At 49.7% G+C, this 11,467-nt stretch overlaps 1 protein-coding gene across 1 annotated transcript; it reads left to right on the top strand.

The window, feature by feature from the left end:
• Positions 1 to 1,396: 1,396 nt before the first annotated feature.
• Positions 1,397 to 6,690, top strand: LOC138842959 (major urinary protein 4-like). Its single transcript, XM_070063395.1, has 7 exons — positions 1,397 to 1,573; positions 2,552 to 2,688; positions 3,431 to 3,504; positions 4,176 to 4,286; positions 4,637 to 4,738; positions 4,914 to 4,959; positions 6,438 to 6,690. Exons 1-6 carry the CDS (start codon positions 1,487 to 1,489, stop codon positions 4,949 to 4,951), a joined length of 549 nt encoding a protein of 182 aa, XP_069919496.1. The 5' UTR covers positions 1,397 to 1,486; the 3' UTR covers positions 4,952 to 4,959; positions 6,438 to 6,690.
• The last annotated feature ends 4,777 nt before the right edge of the window (positions 6,691 to 11,467 follow it).

The following is an 11,467-nucleotide window of genomic DNA, read 5'->3' as shown; positions in this document are numbered from 1 at the left end:
GGTTAAAATATGTTCTCATGGCTTCAAAAATTGCAGAGATAGGATTGGAGCAGGCCTTCATGACTCCCAAGTCTATGCTCTTAAGCACTTTCTACACGATGCCCCTCCCCATATAACCCTCTTTACTATGGAAGGTTCTTTGAAGGAAAGGATATAATCTTTTCTTTTTTTTTATTTATTTGAAAGACAGAGTTCCACAGATAGAGGGAGAGGCAGAGAGACAGAGAGATCTTCTATCTGCTGTTTCACACCTCAGATGGCCACAACAAAACTGGAGCTGGGCCAGTCTGAAGCCAGGATCCAGGAGCTTCTTCTAGGTCTCCCATGTGGATGCAGGGGCCCAAGCACTTGGGTCATCCTCCACTGCTTTCCCAGGTGCATTAACAGGGAGCTGGACTGGAAGTGGAGCAGCCAGGACTCAAACTGGTGCCCATATGGGATGCTGGCAGTGCAGGCAGTGGCTTAACCTACCATACCACAGCATCAGCCCCAAAGTAGAAAAAAAAATTATTTATTTATTTGAAAGTCAGAGTTGGGGCGGGGGGGGGGGGGGACAAAGAGAGCTTCCATCTACTGGTTCACTCCCCAGATGGCTGCCACAGCTGAGCCTGGGTCAGGCTCAGGAGCCAGGAGTTTCTTCCAGGTCTCCCATGTGGGTGCAGGGCCCAATCACTTGGACCATCTTCCGCTGCTTTCCCCAGGCCATTAGCAAGGAGCTGGATCGAGCAACCGGGACCTGAAGTGTCGCCCATATAGGATGCCGATATGCAGGCAGTGGCTTTACTTGCTATGCCAGGGTTAATATCTTGCAGTTCTGTGCTCGTATGGGCCCATGTTGCAGAATCACACAGAGTGATTAACACAATTTCCCATTCATTATGGGGTCAGGGAAGGCTGCGCTGATTGAGTTCCGTGAGTAAGGAAAAGAAATGAGAACGCGCTGAACAGCAGGCACCTGGATTTGAAGACGTTATATCGCTCAGTGCTCTGTGGTGGGTACTTTGGTTCTGACAGTTTGCTGGGCTTGGAGACTGTGCAAATTCCGTAAATCACCCAATTCCACTCCCCAGATGAGCTGGGGGAACAGAGATTCCCCACACCCTCCAATTCCCAGTTGCACAGCGCGCCTTGCCCACACCCTGAGCTTTCTGATTCCAAGCCAGACCCACAGTTAAAAATCTGGTTCCCCATGACAGCACTGCCAGCCATCCACTCTTTTTCCTGAGACTGTGTTTCAGAATTGAAGGTCACTAAATACATATTAAAGGGAGGGGATTGCCAAGTTTCAAAAGGGCAGGAACAATCCTTGGCCTCCCACCAGAGACTGAAAGGCCATTTCCTGGAGGGGAGGAGGGAAGCTGGAGCCCCATAGACAAATAACCTGGCCACAGGGTATAAACTCAGGGGAGCTGGGGAGAGAGGCCACTGCCGGGCAGACTCCTTCCTGACAGCCGAGGAAGATCCCGCGCCACACACCCCCGCCAACATGAAGCTGTTGTGGCTGTGTCTGGGGCTGATTCTGATCTGTGCCCCAAAGCAAGGAGATGCGCACAGCCACTCGGAAGTGTCCCAGGTAGAGTGGGCGAGGATGGCGACTCTTGCCTGTGGGGGCTGCTTCAAAGCATTCTTCTTTTTCTTCTTCATTTTCTTCTTTTTTTTTTTTTCCTTATTTATTTAAGAGACAGAAAGACAGGCCGGCGCCGTGGCTCACTTGGCTAATCCTCCACCTGCGGTGCCGGTACCCCGGGTTCTAGTCCCAGTTGAGGCGCCGGATTCTGTCCCGGTTGCTCCTCTTTCAGTCCAGCTCTCTGCTGTGGCCTGGGAGTGCAGTGGAGGATGGCCCAGGTGCCTGGGCCCTGCACCCGTATAGGAGACCAGGAGGAAGCACCTGGCTCCTGACTTAGGATCGGCGCAGGGCGCCGGCCACAGCAGCCATCTGGGGGGTGAACCAACGGAAGGAAGACCTTTCTCTCTGTCTCTCTCTCTCTCACTGTCCAGCTCTGCCCGTCCAAAAAAAAAAAAAAAAGAGAGAGAGAGCGAGAGAGAGAGAGAGAAAGACAGAGGACTCCCACCTGCTGGTTCACTTCCCAAACACCCACAATGCCTAATGCCTGGAGCCCAGAACCCAGTTCAGGTTTTCCACATGGGTGACAGGGACCTGCCTTCAGGATCCATTTCCTGTGGTCTCCCAGGATGCACATTAGCAGAAAGCTAGGATTGGGAGCCGGATGTGGGTGTCCCAGCCAGCATCTTAACTGTTGCGCCAAACACCCACTCCTGGTTTGGAGAATTCCAAAGTCAGGTGGGTTCTACTGGAAGGCAAGGAGTCCTTAACCTGTTAAACTAAAGGCATGGTTTCAGACATTGGACTAGGAGCAATTGTGCCATACTAAATGATGACAGTGCCTGGGGACCTCCCTTCTCACAGGATGCAGTTCTAATCCCACCCTTCCATCACCACTATGAGCCCTGGCTCAGGGTTCAAGGACAGAAGTGTCCATGTGGCATCTCCTCTCCTGTTCTCTTACCCAATCATTTCACCTCTTTGCAGATTTCAGGAGAGTGGTATTCTGTTCTGTTGGCCTCTGACCACAGGGAAAAGATAGAAGAAAACGGTAGCATGAGGGTTTTTGTGGAATACATTCATGTCTGGAAGAACTCTTCTCTATCCTTTAAGTTCCATACACCGTAAGTGTGGCCTTCTTGAGTTGGGAAGGGAAAAATGGAAGCCTGGGTATTACTCACACACAAGCATGTGTATGTATATACATGTGAACATAGGTACACGTATGTGCACATGTAACCACACATATACTGAGTCTGGGTTCAAAATCAGAGTCCCTCATTGGGCATTGATCCAGGACTCAATGGGCTCCAGGCTTTTGAAAAGATTCAGAGGCAGGAGTTGGTGACAGGAATAAATTTATTGAGAGTGGGACAAGCAGAGGGCAGAGGGATGTCAAAGTCATCAATAACATGCTGGTAGCATCAACACATGGAATCAATGGCCTCAGCTTGAATCATCTCCTGCTAGCCATGTGAACAAGAATATTCAGGCCATCCATTTCCATTTTCCCGTGGGTAAAAGGAGACGGTGACATTCTCTCTCTGGGTTTTTATGAGGACCAAGTCTGGGAATATTTGTAAAGCACTCATTTGAGAAATTGGCATGTGGCGAACACTCAGTCAGCAATCCAGGCAAGAGGATACGTTACAGGAATAGTAAAGTGATAAGTGGGGACTATTAGAATGATCAACTAGTTGTGTAAGTTCTTCAAATGTCAGACCAAGTGAAGTAATATCAATCTGAGCTCTTTGATAATTGTGCCAAAAATGTTCAGAAATAGAATAAGAAAGTCGAGCGAGAATAGAAGGTGAGGGAACCAGCCTCATTAATATCTCTTGGGCATCCATTTGTTCTGTTTTCCAGTGTAAATGGAAAATGTACTGAACTTTTTTTAACATGTGACCCAACAGAAGACAACCATGTATATACTGTTGAGTGTAAGTATACCCCCCCAAATTCCTTCCTAAATCCTACTTTCATTTACAAGGAATTTACTATAGCTCTATATCTTCAAGATCTTTATCAAGTTCAGATAAATGCTTATTTAGGTCATATAATGCAGGGCATCTATGAGCCAGCATTCCTGGTGTGTTCAGTATGGAAGAAACTTGCCTATACAAGGCAATGCCCAGCACATAAAACCATCAGATGTTAAAGAAGGTGATTTGGTCTTATCTACCACCTGCCATGCAAGGGAATTCTCAGGAAAAACAGCCAACTGGCAGGACAGCTTCCCACTCCCTGTGTCTTTGTGGTGGTCACTGCCATGGCTAAGTTCTCAGGATGCCGCACTGGGTATGTGATGCCAGCAGGACTTAGAGGGAGGTCAGAGACACATCCCTGAGAAAGCTGCTGAGGGTCTCATGAAAGACAAGGGTGAGCTGCTGTGGGTAAATTTTTCTACCATTGGAGGTCTACCTAGCAGATCCTTTTTCATAGAAGTCACCTCGTGTAGCCTAGGAGATGCACAGAGGAGGCATTAGCCATCCTCCCTCTCTGTCCTTTCCGGAACACGCACTTGAACTTGTTTTTGGGAAAGAACAGGTAAAGGATTTCAATAGCTTCCCATGGACCAAAGAAGTTCTGAGCTGTGTTCTTCCCTCCACAGATGATGGACACAATGTCTTTAGCATCCTTGACATGGTCCCTGATGACTATATTATTTTCCATCTCATAAATCACAACAATGGGGAAAGTTTCCAGCTGATGGAGCTCTACGGTAGAGTTTTTTCATGCTGCCACTCTTCTTGGGGTGGGGATTGGGGAAGGAAGAAACCCTGAATTTAGAGTGGTCTCATCATGGATGTTCCCCCCAACCCCTGGAAAGACAAGTGCTCGCCTTTGGTAAGCCTGTAGGCTTGGTGTTGGGAAGACCATGGAACCTGGCATTGAGCCAAAAATGTATCCCAACGTTGTCAAATTCAGGATAACGTTTATGTCCCACCCCCGAGACCTCTGCCTGAGCCCCAGTTGGTGCCGTTCATTTCCCCTTGCGTCTGAAGCCCCATCTCCCCATTCACCTCCGGGACTCACACACAAGACACAGCACTACTGTCACTCATCCCGCAGGCCGAGGACTGGATGTGAGATCGGATATCAGGGAAAAGTTTGTGCAGTTGTGTCAAGAACGTGGAATTGTTGAGGAAAACATACTGGACCTAACCAAAGTCGGTAAGTTCAGCTGTCTGGCTGTAGCGTTCTGCATTCCCGTGGGACCAAAGGAGCCACCCAAGGGAAGGCAACACCCACATTCCGCCCCCTTGTTCTCCTGCTATGGAATCACCTGGGTCCTTCCTGGGGAACCCACTGGGTTGGTGCCTGAACACGTTCTGTTCCACCTCCGCAGATCGCTGCCTCTACGCCAGAGACGGCGGAGCCGCCTAAGCCTTCAGGTTGGTGATCTCGGAGCCCAGCGGAAGGGGGTGGGCCAGCGCCTTGCAGAGCAGTAGGGGTTTGGGCTCAGATTACTGTAAAAATAATTTGAAGGCCGGGACCGCAGCTCAATAGGCTAATCCTCCACCTAGCGGTGCCAGCACACAGGGTTCTAGTCCCGGTCGGGGCGCCGGATTCTGTCCCGGTTGCCCCTCTTCCAGGCCAGCTCTCTGCTGTGGCCAGGGAGTGCAGTGGAGGATGGCCCAAGTACTTGGGTCCTGCACCCCATGGGAGACCAGGATAAGCACCTGACTCCTGCCTTCGGATCAACGCGGTGCGCTGGCTGCAGCGCACTGGCCGCGGCGGCCATTGGAGGGTGAACCAACGGCAAAGGAAGACCTTTCTCTCTGTCTCTCTCTCTCTCACTGTCCACTCTACCTGTGGGGAAAAAAAAGTTAAAAAAAAAATAATTTGAAAGGAAGCTGGCAGTGGCGGGAGGGAGAAGTGTGTAGTTTGACATTTGGAGCTAGGGGATTTGGACTCAGGACCCCATCCTTCCATGAGCTTTTGAGCAAAATGCCAAGGGTGGGGACCTTCTGGCCCGAGGGCCATCTAAGGCCCAGGAGCTCGTCTGGTCTGGTCCCGCCGGGGCAATCACAGGCGCAACTCGAAACTCAATCAATCTACAGCAGGCTGATTTTTAAGCAGACAATTTTGTGTGGTTGGTGAATGACGCTATAAGCATCCAGCTGGCCCTGGACGGAGCAAAGGTTCCCCAGCCCTGGAAGCAGTGGAAGAGAAGACAGGAGATCTGCCTTACAAGCGTCCTGTAGGGCAGCAGGCTGGTCAGGAGGGCTCAGGAACCAGTACTGGGCCACACGGAACCAAGGCTGCAGGCCCAAAATGCAAAACGTAGGAGGGTGTGAGTACGAAACGCCCACGTGTCTCTGGGTTGGGGATCCGTGTTCCCAAAGCCAGGCTGTCATCCCACTCTCCAGTGTAGGACACAAATGTCTTCCCTGAGGCTGGGCACACCCTCGGGTCACATCCCAGCACAGCCCTGTCTGCTCCGAGCTTCCTCGTCTGTCTCCTACCCCAGATTTATCATAGGGCTTCATTCAGATGAAATACGCGGACATCTAGCCACTTGCATGAAGGAAGTAGTTACCCAAAATAGCCAGGCTTCTGTCAGTATCCCTCAACCCATCAGAAACTCTTCCAAACTTCTAAGGCTGAAGATGGCAGAAACCAGCCCGGAATTCCTTTCTCTCTTATAGATTCAGTTGGGGCTGAGGTTGAAATGGAATAAGCAATAGGAAAAACAAAAAAATCATTTCCTTGGCGCTCCTCCTCCCCGTCTTGTGGAAAATAGGCTAAGCTAGCGTGCAGGCGTAGAGCCAGTCCGTCAGCCCCTTGGACTAGAATGTTGCTTCACCCTTGGTTCAATCCGAGTGCGGCTCAGCAGGCATCTGTGTCCTCTTTCCCCTCTGCTGTTTAGGGCTAAGTGCATGCGTCCCGGCCTGGGCTCCAGCTTCTTCCCTCCCCCGCCCCCACGCCTCCTGTGTCAAGTGCTGGGGTCTGATTCCCGTCACTAGGCCTGCGTGCTGCAGCTGAAGGAACATCCCTGGTTGCCATCGATCCACCAGCAATCAAAGGTCGAGTCGGGATTTCTGAGTCTGCCACACCCAGGGGAAGCCTACATGCACAAGCTCTCCCTCTGCACACTCAATAAATGAGCCGCCTTGCATCGAGTGCTGTGTTTCCGTGTCTGGGAGATGTGGGGAGACCCGAGGGAGGGACTCCCTTGGCCGTGCATTCGCCATCCCCTTCTGACTTCTCCAAATCGCCTCTGCGTCCCAGGGTGTTCACTTCTCTGCAGCGATTAACCATCCATGACCCCAGGTCCTTGGGAGTGTGGCTTGTCCTGCGACTTGCCCATTTCTTATGGCCTGATAAACCCAGGATTCACACACACCATAACAGAAGGCCTGCGTGGCCGGTGTTATGCACAGTAGGTTAAGCAGCCACCTGTGATGCCAGCGTCCTGTATGAGCGCCGGTTTGAGTCCCAGCTGCTGCTCCACTTCTGATCCACTCACTGCTAATGTTCTTGGGAAGGCAGCAGAAGATGGCCCAAGTCCTTGGGACCCTGCCATCCATGTGGGAGATCCGGATGGAGTTCCAGGCTCCTGGCTTTGGCCTGGCCCAGCCTTGGCCATTGTGGGCATTTGAGTAGTGAATTGGCAGATGGAAAATCAATCTCTCTCTCTCTCTCTCTCTGCCTTTCAAATAAATAAATAAATAAATACATATTTTTTTAAAAAAAGAATATAATGGGGCTGGCATTGTGGCATAGTAGGTTAGCCCACCACCTGTAATGCCAGCATACCTTATGGGCACCAGTTCAAGCCCTGGCTGTTCCACCTCTGATCCAGCTCCTTGCTAATGGCCTGGGAAAAGCAACAAATGATGGCTAACTAATGGGGTCCCTGCATCCACATGGGAGACCTGTGAGAAGCTCTTGGCTTCTAATTTCAGTCTGGCCCATTGCGACCATTTGGGGAGTGAACCAGTGGGTGAAAGCCCCCTCCCTCTGTATCTCTATCTCTCTTTCTCTGTCTCTCCCTCCCTCTATCCCTCTGTAACACTGCCTTTCAAACAGATAAAATAATTAAAAAAAAAAAAGACTGTGAGACTAACTTCAATCATTTCTCCACCCTGGAATTCCCATGTTCAGCAGAGGCAATGAGAGGGGTGAGGAGGTGCTGCCGATGCTGATGCCAACTCACAGCGGTTAAGGATGTGTGTCCATATCCCAGCTCCTCCCACCGTCCATCTCAGGACATGGGCTCTGTGTCCTTTCACACACCTGAAAGACCTTGCCTCAACTGTGAGCATGCTGAATGGGGCGCCACCAAATGGGAGCAATTCCTGTCTTCAGCCACCTGTACTTGGTGCTGTTAGGAGACACCGAGGGGGCTGAATGTTATCAACCTCTTCTCTTGGCTGGGGGTGAGGAATAAAAGGCTTTGGTAAGAGGGGAATGAAAGATGTTTCCCTGTTTATGATCCTTTGCCAACACCAGTAGATAAAAACAGTGTACCAGTTACAGGGAAGTCGTGGGCCAGAGCAAGATGTAGGTGGGGGTTGCTGTACACAAAGGCTGCCCCAGGGGTGAGTGTTCGGTGCAGTGGTCCCGCATGGGACACCTGCATCCCATCTCAGAGTGCCTGGTTCGAGTCTCAGCAATTGCACTTCGAATTCTGCTTCCTGCTCAGACACATCCTGGGAGGTAAGCAGGTGATGGCTCAAGTTCTTGTGTCCTTGCCATCAATGAATGAAAACTTTCTAAGTCTTTGAAGCTCCCTAAGTATAGATCTTCCTCTATATCAGAAGACTGAATTCAGTTTGAGGTTGTTATTCCCAGATCCAGTACTTGATCCGGTTTGCTGAAATGTGGGCGGAACTATGGAAGAGGCCAACCAATCATGCTGGGAGGATGCCCTGAAGTACATGCACCAGCATGTCCTCGAGAACGCTTAGAAAATTGTCACACACAGGCTGGACTGCGCCACGCATCAGGAAGTGACAGCCTAGCAGGAGGCACGCGAGACTCTCAGCCAGATCAGGATGGCAACCTGAACTCACAGTAAAACCCATCCCTGCAGCTGCAGACAAGGGCATGGAATAGTAAGAACACTCAGAGGCAAGATGGAAATGTCTGTAGATAAGAACAGAGCAATGCCTTTCTACAGAGAAGGCAAACGGTTAAAAAAAAAAAAAAAGTAAAAGAAAAACCAGATGGGAGCCTTGAAGACAAATAGACCAGAGAGCACCACCCCCTGGGATCTGAGGACAGATCTGAGTCTCCCGCACATGTTTTGGGGCAACCATCCCAAGGGCCAAGCAGGAGCGCAGGCTGAAGATGTACAGAGCAGAGGCTGAATAAGTTTGAGGACAGCGCTTCTCCCCCTCCTAGAGTCACAGAAACAAGCCGGCAGCAAAGCAGTCACCAATAACTGTTTGAGAAAGAACAAAAGCAGTCTCTCAGACCCTGGAGCCAGCCTGACCCACATCTGGGCTCAGATGCTGTCGCAAGCTGGCCTGATGCTCATGGCTAGGCTAGGCTGTTCCGTTGGACATAAACAGTCTCATAAAGCATCAGCATTAGACAGCGTCATGCTGAGATCCTAATTACAAGATTATTGTGCAATCAACAAATATGTCTGTCTCTTGGCTAAAATGAGTGACAGCTACTTCCGTTCCGATTGCAGATCTATCTTCGTGTTTTTCTCCACCCTTTATAGATAAGATTGATCGAGACATCAATCATAGTTTCTCCTGCTCACTGACAGCACCCAATCTAAAGTCTCGTTAGAATTACCCCAAACCCTGGGGCCAGCGCTGTGGCGTAGCATGTAAAGCCACTGCCTGAAGTGCCGGCATCCCATATGAGCGCAGGCTGGAGACCTGGCCGCTCCAATTCCAACCCAGCTCTCTGCTATGACCTGGGAAACAGGTGGAAGATGGCCCAAGTGCTTGGGTCCATGCACCCATGTGGGAGACCTGGAAGAAGCTCCTGGCTCCTGGCTTCCAATCAACCCAGCTCTGGCCGTTGCGACCATCTGGGGAGTGAACCAGTGAATGGAAGACCTCTCTCTGCCTCTGCCTCTCTGTAACTCTGCTTTCCAAATAAATAAATAAATAAATCTTAAAAAAAAAAAAGAATCCCCCAAACCCTACAGTGGGTTCTTTCTGTCACGGTCTCACTGAGCTGCTCTCGGGTCCCCGTAGTCAGTGCTCTTCCTAGCTGCAATGGTAAACTCAGCTTCGTTATTGGCAGCTATGCTGGTGGTGGTCTTTGGCTAGAGGGTATTAACATTGTTGGACAAGAACCAGGGTCCACTCTATGCAGGTGCAGCCTGAAATTCTGGGAAACACCAAGCTAGGCCTGGTTTGATGTTGTGTACCTGTGCGGGGCTGGAACCAAGTCCCCAAGGACTTTGGAACAAGAAATTGGAAGGGTAGAAGTACCGTTTGCTTCAGTCTTATGGAAGAGCAGTGGGGAAAGATAAATGTCTTCCTTCTTCTAGTAAATTGCTCCCATATTATTAAGTTCTGTCAATTGCTTCAACTTCTATTTATTCATTTATTTATTTATTTATTTTTACATGCAGAGTGGACAGTGAGAGAGAGAGACAGAGAGAAAGGTCTTCCTTTGCCGTTGGTTCACCCTCCAATGGCCTCCGCGGCCGGCGCGCTGCGGCCAGCGCACCGCGCTGATCCGAAGGCAGGAGCCAGGTACTTATCCTGGTCTCCCATGGGGTGCAGGACCCAAGGACTTGGGCCATCCTCCACTGCACTCCCGGGCCACAGCAGAGAGCTGGCCTGGAAGAGGGGCAACCGGGACAGAATCTGGTGCCCCGACTGGGACTAGAACCCGGTGTGCCGGCGCCACAAGGCAGAGGATTAGCCTAGTGAGCCGCGGCGCCAGCAATTGCTTCAACTTCTAAGTCTCCACCATAGCTCATATTCTTCGAGCTACACCTGGCAAATAAAACTCATGATAAAGTCAGACACTGCACTGTCTGGGGAAGACCTACTTGAACAGAGGGCCTCTTAAATATGGAATATTTTATGTCTCACAAAAAAAAAAAAAAAAAAAAAGCCTGGACATGTTTACTGGCGAGTTTCCTTGACAATGTGAAGACCACGGACCTCAAGCCAAGTTGGGCTGACTGTCCCTCCTCATTCGCCACCTCTGCCCTGTTCATGTAAACGTATCCTTGCTCCTTTAGTTTGCTTTGAACATTTCCATTGCCATTGAGACTCCTGGACTTGCAAACTCCCTATTTTTTCCTAAGTGTGTAACAATCGGTGTTATAGTCATCAGCAATAATTGCTTTTCTTCAGGAAGTATACACTCTCTGTGACTGTGATGCCTCTAGGAAATCAGTGCATGCTTATTTTTTGTTGTTGTTGTTTAAGTAGTGGCTAGTAAGTGTCTCTGGCCATCTCCAGTTACACCTGTTTGAAATAAATCAGTACTACTAACATATTAATGTGACAACAGTTTTTTTTTAATCAACAACATATATGTGGATTTTCTTCAAAAGGTTATTAGGGAATGTATTAGTGTTTTAGTATTATTAGATTAATGTTAGTATTTTTAGATCTCAGAAGCCTATTGTTGAGCAAAAAGATGTTGTTGAATGACACGTACAGTGTGTGACAGCATATATATATATAAAGTAACACACAAGAATGCAGTACATGTTTTATGAGTGCCTACACACATGACAATGCAGTGCTTCTCATAGCATGCAGCGTGTATGGAGATCTTGTTAATCTGGGCTCAGAGTCAGTAGGCATGGGCGGAGCTTGAAATTCTGCTTTCTATCAAGCCCCCATGTGGTGCCAACAGGGCTACTCTGCGGTCCACACCTAAAGAGCAAGGCATTAAATTATTAAAGTGGACTCATGGGGCATCTCCTAGTTCGTGCTCCAGTTAGCACCTGAGAAGTGAGAG

This window comes from Oryctolagus cuniculus, chromosome 1, assembly GCF_964237555.1.
Source record: "Oryctolagus cuniculus chromosome 1, mOryCun1.1, whole genome shotgun sequence".
NCBI lineage: Eukaryota > Metazoa > Chordata > Mammalia > Lagomorpha > Leporidae > Oryctolagus > Oryctolagus cuniculus.
This window is presented reverse-complemented; position numbering and strand designations above follow the sequence as displayed.